At 44.7% G+C, this 26860-nt stretch overlaps 1 protein-coding gene across 1 annotated transcript in view; it reads right to left on the bottom strand.

The window, feature by feature from the left end:
• The window catches only part of IQGAP1 (IQ motif containing GTPase activating protein 1), a 408002-nt gene that overhangs the window by 102962 nt on the left and 278180 nt on the right, over positions 1 to 26860 (bottom strand). Inside the window, exons 8-12 of the mRNA XM_063925920.1 lie at positions 25587 to 25765; positions 25114 to 25204; positions 21874 to 22037; positions 2924 to 3008; positions 1873 to 2036 (exon numbers count right to left, since the gene is read on the bottom strand). Coding sequence (XP_063781990.1) covers positions 1873 to 2036; positions 2924 to 3008; positions 21874 to 22037; positions 25114 to 25204; positions 25587 to 25765 — 683 coding nt within the window. The remainder of the gene's footprint in view (positions 1 to 1872; positions 2037 to 2923; positions 3009 to 21873; positions 22038 to 25113; positions 25205 to 25586; positions 25766 to 26860) is intronic.

Genomic DNA, 26860 nt, shown 5'->3' with positions numbered 1-26860 from the left:
AAGGTACTGCCTGGCTGTTCCTGTCTCAATACAATACACTACAGTATAGTTGCACATTTACTATATATTACAGAGCGCATAAGAAAAGGCCAGGAACAGCCAGGCAGTACTTTGGTGATGAGCATGTCCAGACTTCTCAGTTGGTTGTTAGGCAGAGGAAGTCCCACCTTCTCCCCTGTTATATCACACTGCAGCACACATACTCATGTGTTGTTTACTCAATGCCATGTTCACAAAATCATAAGTCTTTCCCAAAGGATTAAAGTTAGACTTTTTATTCAGGCTGAAACGTATTACAGGTTGAGTATCCCATATCCATATATTCCGAAATACGGAATATTCCGTAATACGGAATTTTTTGAGTGAGATAGTGAAACCTTTGTTTTCTGACGGCTCAATGCACACAAACTTTGTTTAATACAGAGTTATTAAAAATATTGTATTAAATGACCTTCTGGCTGTGTGTATAAGGTGTATATGAAACATAAATGAATTATGTGAATGTACACACACTTTCTTTAATGCACAAAGTTATAAAAAATATTGGTTAAAATTGCCTTCAGGCTGTGTGTATAAGGTGTATATGAAACATAAATGCATTCTGTGCTTAGACTTGGGTCCCATCGCCATGACATCTCATTATGGTATGCAATTATTCCAAAATACGGAAAAATCCGATATCCAAAATACTTCTGGTCCCAAGCATTTTGGATAAGGGAGACTCAACCTGTATACGTCTGGGAGGAAATGATCCCAGATTTGGCCAGCAATTAGCTGTGTGTGTGCATCTGTTTATCATTTCATTGTTTGTCGCACGGAAATCAACACATACTTCCTCTGCAGTAAGCGAGTCCCCTTTCAGATATAAGCCTGGTTTGCCACCCCATATGGCAGTAGTTCTCAAACTTTTTTTTTGAATCACAGCGCCCTAGAGTATCAGATTTTTTTTCATGGCAGCCCTGGGCCAAAAGTTTCTTATTGAGAAATTTAGAATAAATTGTGTTAAATGTTCAGTTGAGTGGTGAGGGACAGGATTTGCTTCTGTTTGTCCTCACATTTTATGATTGGAAGCCACTAGCACCGGTTTTGCCTATTGAATTGACCATAAATAATATGAATTGGTCCTGGACTACCAACCCAAGGCACTACTGCACGTGTCCTGAGGCACCCCAAGTGCCACGGCACACAGTTTGAGAGCCACTGCAATATGGAATCTTTGGTTTGCTTAAAATAACTGGCACATTTTATTCTCATTTTGCAGCAAGAGCTTGTCCGTGAGCGAGCGTATATTGTCACTTCATACATTTATTTCTGAACTGAATGTTTGTGTTCATTTACGCAGCATACAGCGCCAGTGTTTCTGATGTCACTGTTCCTAGGAAGCATATCTCCGTATCTCCTAGCTGGAACTAATGGTTATTAATTGCTGGCTAATACGCCCTACTACACACTGGGCGAAGGCAGCAATTTGGACGATGGTCGATCTCGATATCGTCCAAATTGACTGAAAACCATGATGAACGACCGCGGGGCCGCACATCGTTCATCGTAGGTGTATACACACTGAGCGATATGAATGATTACTCATTCATTAATGTACGAGAACTAGCATATCGCCCTGCAACATCGCCCAGTGTGTAGGGCGCATAACACACAGGAGAAATTCCACAGGTGACACCAATTATTTCACTTGGGATTCTGTGAAAAGATATCTGGAAAACATGCATGGACTGTGATTCTTGAGAAACTCTTGCACGCTGCCTCTTCTGTAAACCTAATTCAGCAAGTTAGCGTGACAACACAGCAAATACCAAGATTATATTGTGTAATGTAACTCTTTATAGAAGTGCTATATAACAATACTGGCCTGACCTCTGGGCTTTGCTGCTGTAATGTGCTCAGCTCTCTCTGGTAAAGATCTTCTGCAAATGGGTACACCTCTGGCAGCTGTGCATCAGGGTTCATCAACTCCTGCACAGTCTCCTCAGCAACCCCCTTCCTGATGGCATTATTAATCCTGACCACTGCAGCCAACCCTGCATAACATGTAGTAGCATTGGGAAGAGGAAGAAAGTCATCATTAGTGCGTATGCATATACTAGATACATAATATTATTAGATGGATGGATTGGGTCCATTAACTACCATTTTATTTTTGATCCACCCACTGCCGTACAGTGATTGCTTGTTCGCTAGCCCAGGCTGTGGGCAGTATACGTACGACATTAAAGCATGGAATGAAAGTTACGTATCTAACCACGTTTAGTGCAAATTGGGGTGGAAAAAAGAGAACTAAGAAACAGAGTTTTCCAAGCTCGGACCACAGGTGATTTGAAGTTAATTGCAGTGTAGAACAATCGATGTGATTTATTTAGGTGACGTCAAACTACCTGATAAATGAACGATGAAGAGAAATAATTTGCTGTATGTGCTTGCATTTGCACAGTGTGAGTTCTATTCTGTGGCTGGAGAGATTAGGAGCATAATTAAGGATTACTAGACTACAACAAATACAGGTTTTGTTTGCATTGTAAATACAGACTACCGGTTCTGGGTTTGGCTTCACTGTGACAAAACTGCTCTCTCCAATGCCCCTTGCTAGCACTAGCGTTTGATGTTCATCTATTGCGGGGTTTCAACAAATGTTATTACATCCCACTATGTGAGCAGTGAACAGACAACATTGTTTTCACTTGCAGTAACTGTTAACACGATAACAGCTGGCCTCTTCCAGATAAGAGGTAATGTAGATAGTTCCACTGATAGAAAGGGAATTCCTTGTTTCCAGAGTGCTGTTGCAGGGCAGAGAGAGGCACACCTGGGCCTGTGCCATGAGAGCAATCTGTACACCGGATCTTCCCTGAGACATGAGCCACCATACACTGAAATAAAATTAAAAAAACTTTGTTGCATGGCTACTTACGTCTCTGCAGCTGCTGTGCCGAGACATTGGCAGCATCGACTCCAGCCTGCAACTCCTCCTTCTGCAAGGGTCCAGTCATGCCCGCCTGTGGAGAAACCATAACACCCATTCAATGGCCAAGAGGAGACAACAAAACAACGCACCTTCAAAAACAAAACATCATCATAACCATACAGCTACTCCACCAAAACTTTAATATCTACGGTCCAACATTATAAGTAGTCTTGCTACTAGAAATTTCCCCAACACATAGCACCGATGGGCTGCTGTAAGGAAAGTACATCAGTCTATGACACATTTGGTTATGAAACAGGTATAATTATTATATGCATAGTTATTGGCACACAATAGTCAAAATACAATAATCGCCACCTCACAGCATTGGTGAGCATGATCATGGCTATTCAGATGTTCACAATGTTAATGCTCATGAATATTTATACTTTATATATGGAAAAAGGGGGGTTAAAAGTGATATATCAGTTAAGAACTTCATGTGCTTACATCACTTAAACAATTTTAAATAAGTGTTCTACAAGTATCTGTGTATAGGAGGAGGTGCTGCCCACAGTAAACAAACAGACAGGTGCTTCTATTTTCTAACCAGAGTCAGATAGAAGTCAATACGTGATTGATAGCTGTGGACAACACACCCTTCTCTGCACCAGTACCTGTAGCAGAGTTGTCATCCTTGTTAAATTCTGATATTCCATCCTCGCATACATTCTGCAGATCTGTGAGAAATACTGCCATGCTAGATATCTCCCTGTGTGATATGTGGGACATACTGCCATTCTATGTATCCCTCTGTGTGATATGTGGGATATACTGCCGTGCTAGGTATCCCCCTGTGTGATCTGTGGGATATACTGCCATGCTAGTTTTCTCATTGTGTGATATGTGGGATATACTGCCGTGCTAGGTTTGTCCCTGTGTGATATGTGGGATAAACTGCCATGCTAGGGTTCTCCCTGTGTGATATGTGGGATATACTACCATGCTAGGTTTCTCCCTGTGTGATATGTGGGATAAACTGCCATGCTATGTTTCTCCCTGTGTTATATGTGGGATATACTGCCATGGTAGGGCTCTCTTGTGTGATCTGTGGGATATACTGCCATGCTAGGTATGCCCCTGTGTGATAAACTGCAGTGTTAGGTATCCCCCTGGGTGATATGTGGGATATACTGCCATGCTAGGTATCCCACTGTGTGATATGCGAGAGATACTGCAATACCCTCCTACAATTTACGCATAAAATAGGATTTTGGTACTTACCAGGTAAATCCTTTTCTTTGAATTCATAGGGGGCACTGGAGTACTCTTGGGATATGGACGGCTTCAGCAAGAACAGGGCACTGAATATTTAAATTTAGATCTCTCCTCCCCTCCATATCCCTGAGTACCTCAGTGTTTTTTACTGAGCCGAAGAGGAGCTATAGAGAGGTTGACCATGGAGAATTACATATAACATAACGGACAACAATAAAGTTGACACATAACGTTACTGACAACTAAACAGTTGACACCATAACCAATAGAACTTGAAAATTTGAACCAGTCGGTGAGTGTGTGTTACCATAAGATCCCCTGAACTTACCACAAACCAGGTAAAACTGCTCTGGGTGGGCGTCCAGTGCCCTCTATGGATTCAAAGAAAAGGATTTACCTGGTAAGTAAATCCTATTTTCTTTTTCATCCACTAGGGATCACTGGAGTACTCTTGGGACGTACCAAAGCTTCCCCCGTGGGCAGGAGAGCTGTTTGGCACCTGTAACACTAGGTGGCCAAAGCTAGATGCTGATGCCGCAAACGTATCAAACTTGTAAAAGCGCACAAACGTGTGCACTGATGACCACGTAGCCGTACGGCAAAGCTGCGTGGTAGAAGCCCCATGACCAGCTGCCCATGAAGTTCCCACAGAACGTGTGGAATGAGCTGTTACTGATGTAGGCGGCTGTAACATAGCATGAAGGTAAGCCTGACATATGGTCCGTTTAATCCATCTGGATAAGGTCTGCTTAGAAGCTGGCCAACCCATCTTGGCAGCATCATAGAGAACAAACAACGTATCCGTCTTACGAACTGTAGACGTTCGGGATACATCAACGAGTAGTGCGCGTACCACATCCAAAGTTCCAGAATCTTCTGTTAACACAGGAACTACTATTGGTTGATTGATGTGAAAAGATGACACTACCTTTGGTAGGAAAGCGGGATTCGTCCGAAGTTCCGCTCTGTCATCATAAAACACCAAACACGGTGGCTTGCATGACAAGGCACCCAAATCTGAAACACGCCTTGCCGAAGCTAAGGCTAGTAGAAAAATTGTTTTCCAAGTGAGAAACTTAATACCAACTTGTTGTAAGGGTTCAAAATATGAAGACTGTAAGAAATCGAAAACCAGATTCAAGTCCCATGGCGCTGTAGGTGGAATGAATGGAGGCTGTACGCTGAGGACACCTTGTAGAAAAGTGTGTACCGACGGCAATAGAGCCAATCGTCTTTGAAAGAAATTTGACAAAGCAGATACCTGCACCTTAAGTGTAGATAAACGCAGACCTCCATCTAACCCCGTCTGTAGAAATAACAAAAGACGGGATAACTTGAAAGATGAAGTCGGAAACTTCCGAGCTTCACACCAACCTATATAGGCACGCCAAATTCTGTAATAATGAGCTGCCGTAACAGGCTTCCTAGCTCGTAACATGGTTGGTATAACCGATTTTGGAACGCCCTCTCTTCGTAAGAGGACGGTCTCAACAGCCACCTCTTCAAACGCAGCCGCGCTAAATCGGGGTCCGGACGTAGTGGGAGCGGCCAAGGATCGTCTGCGAGTAGTCCGCGGAGATCCGAGAACCAAGCTCTCCGAGGCCAATAGGGCGCCACTAGTATGACTGTGGCGGACTCTCTTTTGATCCGTTTTAGCAACAGAGGGAGCAGCGGAAACTGTGGAAACAGATACACGAGGCCGTACGGCCACACGATTGTGAGATCATCCACCGCCACTGCCCTTTGGATCTCACTTTCTGGACACATACTGGGGCGTTTGGTGATTGTGGCGAGATGCCATCAGGTCCACTTGAGGGTAACCCCACCTCTGGACCAACACGTGAAACACTTCTGGATTTAATGCCCATTCTCCTGGATGAAAATCCCGACGGCTGAGATAATCTGCCTCCCAGTTGTCCACTCCCGGAATGGACACTGCCGACAAAATCACTTGGTGATGCTAGGCCCAAGTGAGGATTTGAGCTACTTCCCGCAGTGCCATGCGGCTTCTCGTTCCTCCTTGTTTGTTGATGTATGCGACCGCCGTCGCGTTGTCTGACCGCACCTGGACAGTGTGAGACCGAAGAGCATGTGCACTGCTCGTCGTAGCGCATTGTAAATTGCCAGGAGTTCCAGGACAATTATAGACAGCAATAGTTCGTGATCCGCCCAGAGACCCTGGAGCTGACAAGTTTGAACTACAGCTCCCCGACCTCTGAGATTCACGTCCGTCGTTAGAATTATTCAATTCCAGGCGCCGAAACGTTTCCCTGCGGTTAGATTGTGTACTTTGAGCCACCAGAGTAGAGATACCCCGGCCCGTGGCGACAACCTCACCCTGTGGTGAATCTGCAGATGTGAGCCCGACCACCGTGCGAGCACATCCAGTTGAAAAGGACGTGAGTGAAATCTTCCGAACTGAAGCGCTTCGAAAGCCGCCACCATTGTGCCTAAGAGGCGAATGCACAAATGTACCGAGACTGTGCGTGGCTTGAGCACTAATTGTACCAGATGATGAATAATCTGTACTTTCTGTTCTGGTAGGTAAATTCTTTGATTTACCGTATCGAGAATCATACCTAGGAACTGAAGTCGTTGAGACGGAATTAGATGTGATTTCTTGAAGTTGACAATCCAACCGTGCTGAACTAGTACATTGTACGTTAGCAACGCATGTTGGAGGAGCATCTGTTGAGACGGAGCTTTGATGAGCAGATCGTCCAAGTACGGAACTATCATCACTCCCAGGGATCTGAGATGAGCTATCATCACAGACATCACCTTGGTAAATACCGAGGCGCTGACGAGAGGCCAAACGGTAGAGCCTAAAAATGGTAATGGTTCTGCTGTATCGCAAAATGCAAGAACCTCTGATGAGGTGGCCAAATCGGAATGTGTAAGTACGCATCCTTGAGATCTAGCGCAATCATGAATTCCTGTGGCTCTAAACCTGCAATTACTGACCGCAGAGATTCCATTTTGAATCTGTAGTGAGTGACGTACTGAGTGAGACCCTTTAAGTTCAATATTGGCCTGACGGAGCCATCCGGCTTTGGTACCACAAACAGACTGGAATAATAACCCTGACCTTGTTGGTGTACAGGGACCGGAATCAAAACTGCTGAATCCAGCAGGGACGGAATGCAATTTGCAGAACCGCCCTCTTGTCGTCCGACAGAGGCAGTCCTGTCTTGAAAAACCGCAGTGGCGGGAGACAGTCGAACTCTATTTTGTAACCTTTTAACACTAAATTGCGGATCCACCCATCTGTGGATGTCTGGAACCACGCCAAATGGAACGTCTGAAGGCGTGCTCCCACAATTGGAGATCCGAGATGGGCTGGGAGCCCGCCATGCCACTGGCTTGTCGGTGACCTTAGCGTCCTGACGACTGGTGTTGGTTTGTTGGAAACCACGCCCTCGACCGCGTCTACCAGGCGTGGCTGTTCCTCTACCACGGCCTCGAAAGGGCTAAGGTCTAAAGGATTTGAACGCCGGGCCAGAGTATTTCCGTCTAGGTACCGTTGGAGGCAATGGTAGGAAAACAAACTTTCCTCCCGTGGCCTCAGAAATCCATTTGTCCAATTCAGGACCAACAACTTCTCGCCACCGTAAGGCAACGCCTCTATACCTCTTTTGACCTCTCCCTCCGCTTGCGAAGAACGCAGCCAGAGTGCTCGTCGTGCTGTAACTAGCGACGATGAAAGGCGAGAAGTGAGCTGACAGACGTCAGTAGAAGCTGTACATAGATAATCAGCAGCTTCCCAGATTTGATCAGCGAGAAGTACAAGGCAGACTTGAGTCCTGTTATCCATACCATTAGCGCCTTAGTGACCCAAATGCCAACCAACCCAGGTCTAAGCAACACTCCTGCTGCTATATACATGGACTTTAGCATAGCTACTATTTTACGGTCTGAAGGGTCTTTAAGCGTAGTAGCAGTTGGTACTGTTATGGTTAATTTCTTTGTAAGTTTAGACACAGACGAATCCACCAATGGCGGATTCTCCCATGTAGCTGTCACAGACTCTGGAAACGGGTAACGAGACTTAAATCTGCGAGGTATAGAAAACCATCTATCCGGATTCTTTCGTGTTTCCAGTAACATCTTATTAAGAGATTCTGAAACAGGAAAACACATTGGAGTTCTCGGTCGTTTAGGAAAGACGACTACATCATTTGTCAGAGGCTCCTCAGTTTCTGTAAAGGTCAGAGACTGACGCACCGCTCGGATGAGATTATCAACGCCTGGGCTGTCAAAAACCTCACTATCTGACTGCTGGTCTACTTCGCCCTCCTCACCCTCATCTTGCGCAATGAGGACCAGCATAGAACCGTCAGAATACAACATCGCAGAAACAGGTAAATCATATGAAATGTATCCCTTCTACCCAAGGTGGACTTGGACCTTTGGCAAAGCTGAGACCCCACCGGTAGTTCTAGCGGTCTCACCCTAGACTCAGATCTTGCCGCTTCCCGCTCTTGTCGAGCGGCGGCCAATTCTGATTGCAATCCAGCCATGACAGCTGCTAATGGAGGGTCCGGGGATGACACTGGCATTGAAAACTGAGCCGAAATTGTATTTGTAGTCTTCCAGACATTGCAGTGAAACTGCTTTTTAGTTTCTGCTGGTGCCTTACTCATTATGCAGACAGACAACACAATATACAAAGACAGACAACTTGCACGACTCAGTAAAACAGTACTAAGGTGTCTCTATATATATATATCTGGCCAAGAGCAGTGCACGTGACCAGTACTATATGAAATCTGATCCCAAATTCCCACTAACACCCCTGCGCCTCCGGTGGAGTAGAGATGTAGTACCGGAACGTCTGGAATCACAACAGGAAGAACAGGAAGCATGGTTAAAATGGCCACCATGCCATGCTTACAGATAAAACAGTGTACAGGGTATAACATTTTTAAAACAGATATAACCTGGGATCATCCTGCTAAACAAAGGCTTAATAGCCTATCTGTCTAATAACCCATGCAGCGTTTCATACTGCTGCTGCTATGGGCACAATCTCTCCCCTTGGGTGTGCTTCCCCCCCCCCGTGCTCCGTGTACCGCTGCCTATTCCAGCGGGGAGCGGGTACACGGAGCCGGGGACCTTACATGCGATGGCAGAGGGACATGGTAGAGGGAGCCGGGGAGTGGGCATCCGGGCAGCGGATAGCGGGAGCCGTGGAGCGCGCTGCATATAGCCGAGCGGCGGCTATGTGTGGCAAGTGCGGCCGGCGCGGCTCTGGTAGCGGCGGGAGGCGGCCTACATAGCGGTGGCGGGCGCTCACCTAGCGGCGGTGTCCTGGCGGCGGGCGGCTCACATAGCGGCGGGCGGCGTTTCCCAGTAGTGTCCCCACACAGCGGGGCGGCAGCGTGAGCTGACCTCCCCGTCCCCAACATACCTGGACGCCTGTGGTGAAGGGCTATGACGGGGCTTCTTCTGTAAGCTCCGTCCAGCCTTTCCTGCAGGTAGTCCTGCACCTGGCAGTGAGGGAGCTCTTTTCAGAGAGGCCCGACACGCCACAGCTGCTCGTAGCAGCTTCCACGATCCCGGACCCACGCCTATTGGAAGGGGGGTAGGGATGTGGAAAATGTAGTTAAAGAAAAAGCAAAAATAAAAATATTCAAAAGTAGTGTGGATAACCACACAAACCCTGTTGCTACTATGAGCACAGAAAAAACACAGAGGTACTCTGGGATATGGAGGGGAGGAGAGTTCTAAATTTAAATATTCAGTGCCCTGTTCTTGCTGAAGCCGTCCATATCCCAAGAGTACTCCAGTGACCCCTAGTGGATGAAAAAGAAAAATCGGTACAAATTCGAAAAGGGGGCGTGACCACGGGTAAAATGACATGGCCACGCCCCTTTTCCTATACTTTCAATGGAAGTTTGGAGAGCCAAAAATCAGTACAAACCATTAAAAAAAAAAGGTACTGTACCTGCCAGAAAGGTACAATTGGAGGGTATGATACTGCCGTGCTAGGTATCCCCATGTGTGATCTGTGAGAGATATTGCCATGCTAGGATCCCCCTGTGTGACATGCAGGATATACTGCCGAGCTAGGTATCCTCCTGTGTGATCTGTGAGATATACTGCGATGCTAGGTTTCCCACTGTGTGATCTGTGCTATATACTGCCGTGCTAGGTATCCCCCTGTGTGATCTGTGAGATATACTGCGATGCTAGGTTTCCCCCTGTGTGATCTGTGCTATATACTGCCGTGCTAGGTATCCCCCTGTGTGATCTGTGAGAGATACTGTCATTCTAGGTATCCCCCTGTGTGATCTGTGAGAGATACTGCGATGCTAGGTTTCCCTCTGTGTGATCTGTGGGATATACTGCCGTGCTAGGTATCCTCCTGTGTGATCTGTGAGAGATACTGCGATGCTAGGTATCCCCCTGTGTGATATGTGGGATATACTGCCGTGCTAGGTATCCCCCTGTGTGATCTGTGCTATATACTGCCGTGCTAGGTATCCCCCTGTGTGATCTGTGAGATATACTGCGATGCTAGGTATCCCCCTGTGTGATCTGTGCTATATACTGCCGTGCTAGGTATCCCCCTGTGTGATCTGTGAGATATACTGCGATGCTAGGTTTCCCCCTGTGTGATGTGGGATATACTGTCATTCTAGGTATCCCCCTGTGTGATCTGTGAGAGATACTGTCATTCTAGGTATCCCCCTGTGTGATCTGTGAGATATACTGCGATGCTAGGTATCCCCCTGTGTGATATGTGGGATATACTGCCGTGCTAGGTATCCCCCTGTGTGATATGTGGGATATACTGCCGTGCTAGGTATGCCCCTGTGCGATCTGTGAGATATACTGCCGTGCTAGGTATCCCCCTGTGTGATCTGTGAGATATACTGCGATGCTAGGTATCCCCCTGTGTGATATGTGGGATATACTGCGATGCTAGGTATCCCCCTGTGTGATCTGTGCTATATACTGCCGTGCTAGGTATCCCCCTGTGTGATCTGTGAGATATACTGCGATGCTAGGTATCCCCCTGTGTGATCTGTGCTATATACTGCCGTGCTAGGTATCCCCCTGTGTGATCTGTGAGATATACTGCAATGCTAGGTATCCCCCTGTGTGATATGTTGGATATACTGCCGTGCTAGGTTTCCTCCTGTGTGATATGTGAGATATACTGCGATGCTAGGTATCCCCCTGTGTGATATGTGGGATATACTGCCGTGCTAGGTATCCCCCTGTGTGATATGTGGGATATACTGTCATTCTAGGTATCCCCCTGTGTGATCTGTGAGATATACTGCGATGCTAGGTATCCCCCTGTGTGATATGTGGGATATACTGCCGTGCTAGGTTTCCCCCTGTGTGATCTGTGGGATATACTGCCGTGCTAGGTATCCTCCTGTGTGATCTGTGAGAGATACTGCAATGCTAGGTTTCCCCCTGTGTGATATGTGGGATATACTGCTGTGCTAGGTATCCCCCTGTGTGATCTGTGCTATATACTGCCGTGCTAGGTATCCCCCTGTGTGATATGTGGGATATACTGCCGTGCTAGGTATCCCCCTGTGTGATATGTGGGATATACTGCCGTGCTAGGTATCCCCCTGTGTGATATGTGGGATATACTGCCGTGCTAGGTATCCCCCTGTGTGATATGTGTGATATACTGCCGTGCTAGGTATCCCCCTGTGTGATATGTGGGATATACTGCCGTGCTAGGTATCCCCCTGTGTGATCTGTGAGAGATACTGTCATTCTAGGTATCCCCCTGTGTGATCTGTGAGAGATACTGTCATTCTAGGTATCCCCCTGTGTGATATGTGGGATATACTGCTGTGCTAGGTATCCCCCTGTGTGATCTGTGAGAGATACTGCAATGCTAGGTATCCCCCTGTGTGATATGTGGGATATACTGCCGTGCTAGGTATCCCCCTGTGTGATCTGTGAGATATACTGCGATGCTAGGTATCCCCCTGTGTGATATGTGGGATATACTGCCGTGCTAGGTATCCCCCTGTGTGATCTGTGAGAGATACTGTCATTCTAGGTATCCCCCTGTGTGATCTGTGAGATATACTGCAATGCTAGGTATCCCCCTGTGTGATATGTGAGAGATACTGTCATTCTAGGTATCCCCCTGTGTGATCTGTGAGATATACTGCAATGCTAGGTTTCCCCCTGTGTGATATGTGGGATATACTGCTGTGCTAGGTATGCCCCTGTGCGATATACTGCCGTGCTAGGTATCACCCTGTGTGATCTGTGAGAGATACTGCGATGCTAGGTATCCCCCTGTGTGACATGTAATACCGCAATGATTGTTTACATAATTTTTTATCTGACAGAAATAAAACTAAGCTATTCATTGTATTTAAAAATGAAAATATGCCAAATACATTAATAACCTTCAACAATATTGTACTGCATGGCAGATCAATTCTCTTACTTCTACAAGGAACCAATTGAGTACATTTACATGATTACTTTCTTAACGGCCTCACATTACTCAGCATCTGGGAACACCAGGGCTCTCAGCCACACATCGTATATTTTATTCCATCCTAACATTTGCTTCACAAACATTCATGAGAGAAATGGACCAAACTAATTGTATATTTATCCTTAATAACCACAAAGCAGGGAGTGCACACTATAGTGCAATGCCATGTGGTACACTGCCCATCAGGACCCGTGTCCTGTCAGCGGGGATACGGCTCAGCACCTAATGAGGTTGGTATCCGTCCCTCCCCTAAGTCCCTCGGTGCAGGTAGGCTGTTGCCCAGACAGCCTACCTGAAATAAATACAATTTTAAAAGAAATTGAAGAAAAAATCCCTGGAGCTCCACAGTGTGCATCCTCTCCTGAGGGCACATTTTTCTAAACTGGCTGTGGGAGGAGGCATAGAGGGGAGGAGCCAGCACACCTAGTTTTAAGAATTTAAAGTGCACCGGCTCCTTTGGACCCCCATCTATACCCCATCGTACTAAGTGTCCCCAGTATCCCTTATAGAAGTTAGAGAAATACTATAATATATATATATATATATATACATACACACACACACACACACACACACACACACACACACACACACAGGTTGAGTATCCCTTATCCAAAATGCTTGGGACCAGAAGAATTTTGGATATCTGATTTTTACGTATTTTGGAATAATTGCATACCATAATGAGATATCATGGTGATGGGACCCAAGTCTAAGCACAGAATTCATTTATGTTACATATACACCTTATACACACAGCCTGAAGGTCATTTTAATCAATATTTTTAATAATTTTGTGCACTGAACAAAGTGTGTGTACATTCACACAATTCATTTATGTTTCATATACACCTAATACACACAGCCTGAAGGTCATTTAATACAATATTTTGAATAACTTTGTGTATTAAACAAAGTTTGTGTACATTGAGCCATCAGAAAACAAAGGTTGCACTATCTCACTCAAAAAATTCCGTATTTCGGAATATTTGGATATGGGATACTCAACCTGTATATATATACATACATACACACACACACACACATACATATACAGGTTGAGTATCCCATATCCAAATATTCCGAAATACGGAATATTCCAAAATACTGACTTTTTTGAGCGAGAGTGAGATTGTGAAACCTTTGTTTTTTGATGGCTGAATGTACACAAACTTTGTTTAATACACAAAGTTATTAAAAATATTGTATTAAATGACCTTTAGGCTGTGTGTATAAGGTGTATATGAAACCTAAATGAATTGTGTGAATGTACACACACTTTGTTTAATGCACAAAGTTATAAAAAATATTGGCTAAAATGACCTTCAGGCTGTGTGTATAAGGTGTATATGGAACATAAATGCATTCTGTGCTTAGATTTAGGCCCCATCACCATGATATCTCATTGTGGTAAGCAATTATTCCAAAATACGGAAAAATCCCATATCCAAAATACCTCTGGTCCCAAGCATTTTGGATAAGGGAGACTCAACCTGTATATACATATATACAGAGAGATGTATAGATCAGTGCGCTCTTCTAGGAATCGACAATGAAGTAAATTACTTATCTGAAAAATTAAATCTCGCTAGTATGATATCCACACAAAGCTGAGAACAAAGTCTATCAGGGCTTAGTAGGTCCTTAAGAAACACCTTCCACTCTTCAGGGTGGCTGCTCAGTTCTTCAATGTACTGTAGGTATACGGCATAAGTTCTGTAGCAAAAAGGATGGAGAAGAACAGAATTTAGCCCCACAAGCCCAATGGTATGCGTACCGGATTCTAATCGGTAATCAGCAAAACACAAAAAGTCTTTGTTCAGATGTCCTTCATCAGGTCAAATATACCAAGATTTCTGTAGTATCGGTCAACTGACCATAAAAAGTATTTTATTCAGTATACAAAAACTATAAGACATAAATAAAAAACTCAAATAAAATGAGTTGACCGATACTACAGAAATCTTGGTATATTTGACCTGATGAAGGACATCTGGACAAAGACTTTTTGTGTTTTGCCGATTACCGATTAGAATCCGGTACGCATACCATTGGGCTTGTGGGGCTAAATCTGCTAACCGGTATTACTACGCTATGCAGCGATCTCTGTTCTTTTGAATTGCAGATGGTGGAAAACAACCTAATTGGCATCTTGATAGGCCTGTTACCAAGTTACTATCCGTACGCATTTAATATTCACTGAGAATTATCCTGCACGTTAAGAAATTACTACACCATTAGGCGCTTGTTCTTCTCCATCCTTTTTGCTACACATATATATATATATATTATATATATATATATATATACATACACACACATATACATACATACATACGGGTGTAGTATGGTATGCCGGCGGCCAGGCTCCCGGCGACCAGCATACCGGCGCCGGGAGCCTGACCACCGGCATACCGACAGCGTGGTGAGCGCAAATGCCACGCTATTTTGTTCTCCCTCCAGGGAGAAAGTGTTGGTATGCCGGCTGTCGGGATTCCGGCGCCGGTATACTGTGCGCCGGGATCCCGACAGTCGGCATACTGAAGACCACCCATACATACAGTGGTCGAAGTGTAAATTTTGTAGTGTGGTTATGGAAAAGTGAAGGTTGTAGGGTGTGGCAGCTCAAAAGGGGGCGTGGTCACTCAAAAGGGGGCATGTCCACAAGTGTAGTGTACCACACCATATACACATTATTATTATATATTATTATACACATTATGCACCACAATAGTAGGACCCCTTATACCAGGCATGTCCAAAATGCGGCCCTCCAGCATCCCAGCATGCCCTGACACAGCTTTAGCATTCTCTGAAAGCAAAACTGTGTTAGGGCATGCTGGGATATGTAGTTTCACAACAGCTGGAGGGCCGCAGTTTGGACATGTCTGCCTTATACTATCTAGTACTGGTGCACCTTACACATTCTCCCACACATGAGACAAAATTCACATTACACCACACGGAATGAGCCAAAATTCACAATATGCCACACGGAATGAGCCAAAATCCACAATATGCCACACAGTATGAGCCAAAATTCACATTATCTCATACAGTATGATTCACAATTCAGTGACAGCAGGGACAGGGAGCGTGACAGCAGGGACAGGGAGCGTGACAGCAGGGACATACGGAAGCAGGGGAACATTACCTAATGAAATGAGCAGCAGAGACGCGGAAGGGACTGTGGTCAGCGGCTGTGCAGAAGTGTAGTCGGCGGAGGAGCCCATGGGCAACGGCGGTGAGAAGGAGGCCTTCGGTGCGGTGGCAGTGAGGTCCCTCTGACTGCCGCCATTTGTGGTCAGCGGGGGTGAGTGGTCAGCGGTGAGTGGCGGGCGGCTGTGAGCAGCAGAGAGTCTAGAGCCTTGCAGGTCCGTCGTTTTACACAGCCGCCTAGTCAGCATGGGCACCGGGCAGGGATGGGAGCAGCATCCTTAGAGCAGCAGGCTGGCCACTTCCCTCGCCTCCTGCTGCTCACTTTAATTTACAAAAACGACTTCCGGGTTCAGTGGAAAGAAGTGCCGGTATGCCATATGTACGGTCGAAACGCGTTGGTGAGGGGCTGAAAGAATATAGTGACTGACGGACTATTGCTTCAGTGACCTGTTTTGGTGAGAGACCCGGGCTATCTTTCTTCCATAGGGTTGTTGATGTTTCCATCTTGGCACCTAGTCTAGAAGTCTTTTAGCTGTTTTTTTTAGGAGAGTGTCGCATTTTTGTCAAAACATTTTTTATTGTTGTGGAATAAATGTGAAAGAACTGTTTTTATCCATATGGACCATTTGTACAGTCACTACTAAGCATACCACCATGGTTTGTCGACTGACAAGTCAAGAAAAGATACCGTTATAGGCATGGAAGCATACAAGTGAGCATTTGTAAAACCTTTCGGTTGTTGGATTATGGCGGTGTGTGTTTAGTTTCGGGACCGGTATAAAGATACCTTTACATGTATTATGCAGTTTATGCACATGTAAGCATACATGTGAGTGGCTCTAATTCCGCTTTCACATAGAAGGTGACCCTATAAAAGTGTAAATACCACCCACCCCGTAATTTCAAGGTTTAATATCCAAGGGAGAGATGTGTACCCACTTATGTAAAATTAACACCTTCCTTTCTGCTTTGTGTGTCTTAATTGAACCACAAACCAACGAATGGAAGTTGGGAGAGCCAGCAAGGACCAAAAAAGAAACCTTTACACGTGCAGAAACATCATCATTCATGTAGCATACATGTGAGCATCCATTGTGTATCATTTTTATTGGTGTTGGAATGGAAGAGATAGTATAAAAAGAAACCTTGATGAGGACACCATTATCAGGCGTTATGTAAGAATATTGTGAGCATCCATTTAATACCGATCACGAAGGTGAACCCATAAAGTTTACCATCATGAAGTGATCACCACCCATATTGGGAAAGGAATAGGACCACCTGTAAATATCAACGTCTGCAATTCATCTATTGTTTATAGAAACTGAGACATTTTTCTGGTTTTCCCTTTTTTTACATATTTATATGCACGGAGATCCAAAAAGTACAGCTTCACCAGACGAAACTAGGACTAAAATTAAGAGACTGTGTGAAAACCTTAATTGGTGTAACAGATTTCATTAATGAATTGTATATATGTGGAGCGCTACTGAAGGTGTGAGCAATAACCTGTATGTCTAATAACCCCTGTATGTGATTGGTGACACATTCTCACTCATATTGACTATAGCTGCTCTAAGTGCGCAGGAATCATCCCTGTTCTCAAACGCGGTCCTCAAGGGACCCCAGTGGTCCAGGTTTTAAGATTATCAATGCTTGGCCACAGGTGACTTAATTAGCACCTCAGTCAATTTGATTTAACCATCTATGTTGAGCCATGGATACACCTATAACCTGGATTGTTGGGGTTCCTTGAGGATCGTGTGCGAGAACCTCGGGTATAGTGTATACCCACCTTTACTTTTACGACAGAAAACAGAGTGCCCAACTGTGATCATATAACACAATATAGTGCTATGTAAAAACAAACAGTCTGGCACTAACTTACTATTTAACATATTTCAATCCTTGATAGGGGATCCGGTCTGAAGATCGACAGTATCTAGGTCGACAATGTTTAGGTCGACCACTATAGGTCGACAGTCACTAGGTCGACATGGATGGAAGGTCGACAGGGTTTCTAGGTCGACATGTGCTAGGTCGACATGAGGTTTTCACATTTTTTTTCTTTTTTTTAATTTTTTCATACTTAACGATCCACGTGGACTACGATTGGAACGGTAATCTGTGCCGAGCGAATCGGTAGCGGAGCGAAGGCACCATGCCCGAAGCATGGCGAGCGAAGCGAGCCATGCGAGGGGACGCGGTGCACTAATTTGGGATCCCGGTCACTCTACGAAGAAAACGACACCCAAAAAAAAAAATCCTCATGTCGACCTTTAGACCTGTCGACCTAGCACATGTCGACCTAGAAACCCTGTCGACCTTCCATCCATGTCGACCTAGTGACTGTCGACCTATAGTGGTCGACCTAAACATTGTCGACCTAGATACTGTCGATTTGATGAACCACACCCCTTGATAGAACATCAAAAACCAAAATACTGTAAGCTAAAAATAATACAATGACATCATACAAGGAAAGAAAGCAGATTTGTGAAGAAGTGTGGAAACTATTTCTGTGTACTGTAAGAAGTTAACAGATTACATAGAACGGTTTCCTTCGCTCTCTTCAAAAACACACACCCAGATTCCTGCCCAAAACACAGTGTACCTTTTGTACTGAGGGGCTATTTATAAATCTCTCTGCGCATACAAGAGCCATACATGTGTTTGCGGGCATGAAGGCTGACACACACCTTTATAGTGTATGAGAGAAATAGGCATGCTCTGATTGATGTATTCAGGGCACACACACGGAATAGCTGCAGAGCAACACATGCAAAAGAGAACACCGCAATCCTTTATTATCCACACTGCTGACAAAACAACATTACGTACTAGTGTCCGAGTCATCAAACGTCTTCTGAATCAAAAGGCGGCTGTAAAAACACTGTGTTCACGACTAAACTTAAACAGTGTTTTTCTGCACATGGTTACACCTGACAGAGAATGACTTTGGGTCATTTATGCGATTCACAGGCTCAGAGGATAGAGAGAACAAAGCACTGCACACATGACAGCAACATCATTCAGTAACATAAGCAATCCAGTCACATCAGGAAACCTGAAAACCAACACAGTATGACTAATGTCACGCTGATGCTCTATCCGTACTGAACTAACAGAGCAGAATTATCTTGGACAAATTTTGTATTGGGAACTGTGAGTTTGTAGGGGGCTACTTTATTACTGTTTATTATACCGTATATACTCGAGTATAAGCCAACTTTTTCAGCACTTTTTTTTGTGCCGAAAAAGTTCCCTCAGCTTATACTCGAGTCAGTGCAGGGCAGGAGTAGGGACACGGAGGGCAGTGTAGTGCAGTGTGAAGGAGGGACACGGAGGGCACAGCGCGCGCCTCTCCTGTGTCCCTCCTGCGTGTCTATTAAAGGAAGTACCCGTTCGTGAGCTCTGACAGGCTCACGAACCGGCACTTCATTTAACAGACCCGCCGTCGGGAGACGCAGGAGGGACACAGGAGAGGCGCGCGCTGTGCCCTCCGTGTCACTCCTTCACAAGACAGCGCGGAAGGCAAGTAACTGGCACTGGGGGAGCATATTTGGCACTTAGCGGTGGGGGGGCGCATATCTGGCACTGAGTGGGCATATCTGGTATTATGAGGGCATATCTGGCACTGAGGGGGCATATCTGGCAGTGTGAGGGCATATCTGGCACTGTGGAGGCATATCTGGCAGTGTGAGGGCCTATCTGTCACTGTGGGGGGCATATCTGGTAGTGTGAGGTCTGTGTACGGCTAGAGCTGCATTTCCCACCCTAGGCTTATACTCGAGTCAATAAGTTTTCCCAGGTTTTTGTGGTAAAATTAGGTGCCTCGGCTTATATTCGGGTCGACTTATACTCGAGTATATACGGGGTAAATGTTTAACTATATTTATTTTGTCTATGCTTATTTTGTATAAGGTACTCATTATCGAAGGCTCCTTTGTACAAACTAACAGAAACTAGCCATATCAGGACAGGTACATTGTGTGGAGACACGGAGTCCAAGTTCTATGCATTGTTCACTTATACATTCTAGGAAACTTTTAGACAGGAACATACTGTACATCTTATAAAGTACATTATAACTGTACCCCCAGTTTTGCCTATTTTATAGAAGCCAACTGGAGCTGCTAACATTATTTGACACCCATAAGGAAACATGGCATGCGACCTCCTGCTTGTTGTCACTACCCATAGTCTAATCATGAAGACCCTGTGGCATCACTTCAAGTAATGGATACACGAGTCAAGAGTGTGAGAATCAGGTCTTGGCTGATATAAGCCGTTTCAGATAATACCATGAGATCATCATATTATCTACTACACTATGTAGACAAAAGTGATTGGACCCTGACAGCAAATAGATCAACAAGATATTACCGACGTCAGTACTTTGTAGGTCCACCACATGCTCTGATTACTGCAGACAGCCTTCTTGGAAAACAAAATCTAGCAAACATGTATGTTTTGCCATTCCACCTTAAGTAAGGTGACCTTCTGCGACACTGAACCAAACTGTGACACTGAAGTAGGGCGAGTCAGTCTAGAACGCACCCATTGCTCCAATCAGTTCCAGTCCATCTGGGTTACTGAACTGTCTGTATACCAGTCCAGCGTCGCCCTCAAAACATGACATCACACAGCCTACGATGATACCCTTTTCAAACTCTTCTAGCTCTACTCGACAATCGGTTTAGTTAGCAAAAGATCTAATCAGTGCCCCTCTACCCGTTTTCTACCTTTATGAACACGTGTCTGCTGCAGGAGCACACCATTTCACTTGCAAGGGGGGACGTGGTAGCTAATCACTTGTCTACACAGTGTAATGTTTCCTTTATATTGTTATACATTTGTCATTATATACTATTCATAAGTTGTCTTTTTTTCCACTCTATCATTTTGGCTTATGATAGGCCTGTACTGTATTCACTCCACCACCAACAGATTTTCCCATTCACATTTTCATTGTATACTATAAATATCACTCAAACAAGTGGCAACTATACTACACTAACAGTGTGCCCTTGTTGTTGGTGTTCAACAGAGTGGGAATAGTACGTGCGGTGGGCCTGAAGCATGGCGAGCTAGCGAGCCCATGAGGGCACTCTCTGCTGGTATACCGGCAGACGGGATGCGCTGTTGGTATACTGACAGCCAGCATCCCGTCTGCCGGTATATCATACCGCACCCTATATTTTATGCACAAACACAGCAGACTTATTGTTTAAATAAACCTATTCCAGTTTGAACATACTATGTACATGGAAGGACAATCTGTGGTTTACTAAAATTGCTTGAAATCATGTTCCACATACCGAAAATGGTAAGTAGGGCAATTAAAGGCTTTAGGAACTAGTAAATAAAATTATGAAAACCTTATTTAATCTCCCTTGGTAATAATGCACCCACTCCCCATGGGTGTGGATCATTAGATCGACAATGTTTAGGTTGACCACTATAGGTTGACAGTCACTAGGTCGACAGGGTTTCTAGGTTGACATGTGCTAGGTCGACAGGTCAAAAGGTCGACATGAGGGTTTTTTTGGTGTCGTTTTCTTTGTAGAGTGATCGGGAACCCCAATTAGTGCACCGTGTCCCCTCGCCTGGCTCGCGAGTTTCGGGCAAGGTGCTGTGCTCCGCTACCGCTTCGCTCGGCACAGATTACCATTCCAATCGTAATCCGCATGGATCGTTAAGTATGAAAAAGTTCAAAAAAAGAGAAAAAAAAGTGAAACTCATGTCGACCTTTTGACCTGTAGACCTAGCACATGTCGACCTTGTGACTGTCGACCTATAGTGGTCGACCTAGACAGTGTCGATCTTCAGACCAGATCCCCTCCACATGGCTGTCCAGGGCTTCAGAAGCCACTAATAAAACTTACTCCCATCTCCTGCTGTTCCTGTGAGCCAACACTGGGGGAGCAAATAGAGGAGATACTAGATTTCTCCAACTGACTTCCCGAATGGTTAGCGAAGGAACATAAACCAGCTGTCACCTAGGTAGATAAGATGGACCACTCACCTCCGCTTTCTGCTGCTTATCGCTCTGGAGCTGATTGCAGTACCATTCCGAATTCTCTCTCTGTAATGCTCTTAATCCAAGTGCCTGGTTACTCAGAGCTTCAAACACCAGGGGAGGACTGCCACTGTCCAGTGCATGGTCAACTCTTTCTATCCCCGCTTGTACTAAACAGATAACATATAACAAAAGATGGATAATCAAAGAAGAAGGATCAAACATAATACAATATTTATACTGCCTACAGCAAAAGAGATAATTTGTTTGAGTGAGAATATTTCAATCCACACCAAGTTTTCAGTGTGAAGGGTTAATTATAGGAAATTGCAGGTAAGTGTGTTGCATATGGGTGGTCTTCAGTTTGCCGGCTGTCGGGTTCCCGGCGCCGGAATCCCGACAGCCGGCATACCGACACCATTTCTCCCTCTTGGGGGTCTATGACCCCACTGGAGGGAGAATAGATAGCGTGTAGCGCGCCACCGTGCCCGCAGCATGGCGAGTGCAGCGAGCCCGCACAGGGCTCATTTGCGCTCGCCACACTGTCGGTATGCCGGCGGTCGGGATTCCGGCACCGGTATACTGTGCGCCAGGACCCCGACAACCGGCATACCATACTACACCCTTGCATATTACTATAGGTACAAAGTATTACAATTACCCAATGCAGCCATCTATGGTAGAGATGTACATTATTACTACAGTATAAACAGAAAGCCGCTTTGTTTTATTGTGCATTTAGTGATGACAGCTCTCTCTCTAGATCCTGTAACAAACCGACTGGATTATGTCTCCCATACTGCCTGGTCATTCCTTTATTATTACTACTACTAATAAAGTAACAGTAAAGTAGAATTAACATTACTAATATGTTGAATTTTTATAGCACAATACATTATAGTCATAAAGGGATGACTGGGCTTCACAGGAAAGTGAGTAATGATTCCATTATATAGTCACTGGAGAGATGGAAGCTGTGAGCAGCACTTACGGCTGGTGTAAGGATTCCTAATAATAGTATATTGAAAGACAGCTGCATTTTTTCATCTGAATGACACTAAACTGATTAACACTAATTGCTGATTGGTTGATGTAGGTTACTGCACATCTGCACTCCGTTTACAACCAATCCCACTGTCTTCCAAAGGGAAGTTCATGTCCGTTTTACAATGTATTCTGCTGTGAATGTAATTTGCTTATTCTACAGGCATATGCTACATCCAGCAATTTGGTGGATTATGACTGAACGGCTCAGATCTAAATGTAATTAGGTGGGGCAAAATATCATTTTGTTTGATGATTGTATTGGTTTGTGTGTATGTAATCGTCAGCTCTGGGAAATATGATGGCAGAGATTTAACAAACCTTCTAAAGAGGAAAAGTGGAGGTGTTGCACATCGCAGCCAATCAAATTCCAGCTATCACGTTATAGACTCTACTAGATAAATACTATCTAGGATCTGATTGGTTTCTATGGGCCACACTTCCGCTTTAAAATGTTTGCTAGATCCATACAGATATTCCTTATGGTCCAGTAGTAAATGATCACAGATCAGGTTACTTAGTGGTCATGTATAAGAACTTTACTGCATAAGGTGTGGCCAACATGAGACATTATTGGGAAATTGCCTGGGTAACAATCATTACAAATAACATGGTGAAATTCCAGTGAGGACAGATAGGCTATAAATGAGACATAGGGGGTCATTCAGACCTGATCGCTCGCTGCAGTTTATCGCAGTGCCGCAATCAGGTCGGAACTGCGCATGCGCCAGCGCCGCAGTGCGCCGGCGCATGCTGGACGGCCGAAGGCCATCGGTCTCTAGCGATCGCCTCTGCCTGATTGACAGGCAGAGGCGGTCACTGGGCGGGAGGGGGCGGAATGGCGGCGTTTGGCCGCTGTTTCGTGGGCGCTGTCCAGACAACGCAGGCGTGGCCGGACCGTGTGGGGAGTGGCCTCCAGCGGCTGCGTGACGTCATACACAGCCACTGCGGGCCGGGGAGCGACGAGTAGCTCCCGGCCAGAACGTTAAAGATGCGCTGGTCGCAAGCTATTCTTGAAGTGCAAAGGCATCGCCGCCGTGCGATGCCTTTGCACTTCTGCGGGGGAGGGCCGGCACTGACATGCGGGGCGGACTAGCCCTGTGCTGGGCGTCCCGCCGCATGTCAGTGTGAATGATACAATCATCTCGGAATGAGGGCCATAATGAAGAGGATACTGGGGAAGCTTTGTCCAGCATGTGCAGACTTGTATATCTGTTACATTATAAATCTGGCCTTGGCTAGGAGACTCTTAAATTAAAGTGCTATAGAGAGAAAATCAGGGTGCGCTATCAAATAGCAGCTGGTGGGGGGATGGTAAAATCCCTTATATAGATACTAGGCAAAAAAGAGGAAAATTACCAACGCTGGCTGATCATTTTAATTGAAAAAATAATAAAAAATCCGAAAGGCTTGTTAATAATAAACACATTTATTACTGACACATATTACGACGAACATATTAAATAAAATAAAATATGCCACATATAAGCCTATAAGGGATATCGATAAATATAGTTCCGCAGTATTAGCTAGGATACACTCAGAAAGGACTAATGTCACTGGCTATAACCATCAATAATCGGTTGTTTTGACCAGTGATCTAAATGCAGATATCGTCCACCTTGTAAACAGCTGGAAAGCTTTTTATCCTTGGCAGATGATAAGGAAAGTCCAGGTAGACATGCTCCTCAGGAAGCTGGATCAAACAAACCAGCGAAACGCGTTGAGTTATTTTTTCTTGCCTGCTTGATATCTACTATTACCGCTGGCATCTATTTGTCACTCTCATGCAAACGATTAGATACTTTCACTGCATCATGCACCATACCTGGACTTTCCTTACCATCTGCCAAGGATAAAAAGCTTTCCAGCTGTTTACAAGGTGGACGATCTCTAGATTTATGCCAAACAACCGATTATTGATGGTTATAGCCAGTGACATTAGTCCTTTCTGAGTGTATCCTAGCTAATACTGCGGAACTATAATTATTGATATCCCTTACAGGCTTATATGTGGCATATTTTAATTTTATTTAATGTGTTCATCGAAAATATGTGTCAGTAATAAATGTGTTTATTATTAACAAGCCTTTCGGATTTTTAACTAATTTTTTCAATTAATATGATCAGCCAGCACTGGTAATTTTCCTCTTTCTTGCCTCTTAAATTAAAGTATTGTCCATAACCAAATTCCGTACTTACAATTCACTTTGTTGACATTGCCTTGTATTTCCGCTTGGGTGAGCAGCTCTTCATACACATCCCGCTCCTCCCCTGCATTCTCAGCGTTGATCTGAGCACACAAAAAACAGTGTTGTTTTGTTTTAAGTAAAGCTGGCAACACACACTGCACTGTCAGCAGTGATAACCGACAAGTGGCTCAATATCACGTAGCCTCAAAACGAGTCCGATAGTTGTCTGACCATAATCAATTGCATTAATAATGAACATGTGGGTGGAAGATGGCCTAAGTCTGTCATCGTTCTCCAACCACACAGATGCCCTGGAAGCATGACATGTGGTAAACATCTGAATTTCATCCGATGAGCTGCCTACATGTACAGTACGGCCAGACTGCGCACCAATCCTGTCACGTGCACTCTGGCACAGTGGTAGAATTATAGCCTGGGTGTGTTACTTTGTAGGTTCACTTTAGTTTCTCTCATGTGACTCACCCGTTTTTTAGCACTCTCCATTTTGTGCTGCTTTGCTTGATAAAGTATATTCTGATAAACAGGAGCCAGGGGCTCATTAAGGTTTACTAGCATGGCATTCGGATTCTTAAGTGCAGTATATGTTTCAGTAGGAACGCCCCGATCAATGGCTTCATTGATGGCAATTACAGCTGCATGCACTGCAAAACACAAGATGACAATAATCTTTAATTTAGTCAGCAATGGTTCTGCTTTTCATCAATATGTATTCATAACAATCACAGAAATGAAGACGTTAGTCACGCAACAAGCTTCAAAGTGAATGAAACACAGGAAATTCTAGTAGGATACATTCCAATGTTTATCTGTGAGATAATTCAGAGCCTACCGGCTAGAGATGTGCTGCACTAAAAGCTAGGGGGCTGTAATGTTCTTTCTTTTGGTGTACAATAATTACACACATTATATGTATGTGTATATATATATATATATATATATATATATATACACACACACACACATAGGGATCTCTACACTGAGCATTCTGTAAATAAGAATTAAAATCTAACATCTCAATGCTTTAGGCAGGGTTATATATTGTTCAGGAGAACCATTCATGATGTATATTTCTCACAGGAACACTAAACTTAAAATACAATATATCTTATACTGGAGCAACTAATAACATTCACAAATAAGAGTTTCTGAAGCCTCTCTGAACTGGAGAAATGTCAGTGGTGGTTCTCATCCCAAGAGTGTCAGAGACGGTAGTAGCTGAAGTAATACTGTGTGACTTCACTATTTTGTAACAGTATAAGCTTTTAAAAAGACCATTAGGACTATTTCACACGCTGCAGTTTTGACCAGTTGGCAAATAACCGGACAAACTTTGTCCAGTTTTTTACCGTCCGGCAGTACCTTACACACACTGCGGGGTTGTGCCGTGTAAAATGCTGTATGCATGTGCAGCAGCAGCGTCACAAAAACCCGGTGTGTGTGAAAGAACACATTCTCACACACACACACACACACACACACACACACACACACACACACACACACACACTCTCCAATGCCTCCAGGGGCAGCACGGGCTCGGCCCGGCAGCCATCCTATTCAGTGGATAGATCCGGCTGCTACACGGCAACCATGCTGTGTCCGTACCGTGTGAAATGACTCATCTGGCTTAAGTACTTACTGCAATCCTGGCTCGGCAAACAGCGGTCAAAACCGCAGCATGTGAAATAGCCCTTACAGATGTACAAGTAAACGGGAGGAGGAGGGAAGGAGGGCGG

This window comes from Pseudophryne corroboree, chromosome 6 (assembly GCF_028390025.1).
Source record: "Pseudophryne corroboree isolate aPseCor3 chromosome 6, aPseCor3.hap2, whole genome shotgun sequence".
NCBI lineage: Eukaryota > Metazoa > Chordata > Amphibia > Anura > Myobatrachidae > Pseudophryne > Pseudophryne corroboree.
The sequence above is the reverse complement of the archived record's forward strand: the minus strand, read 5'-3'. Positions and strand labels throughout refer to the sequence as shown.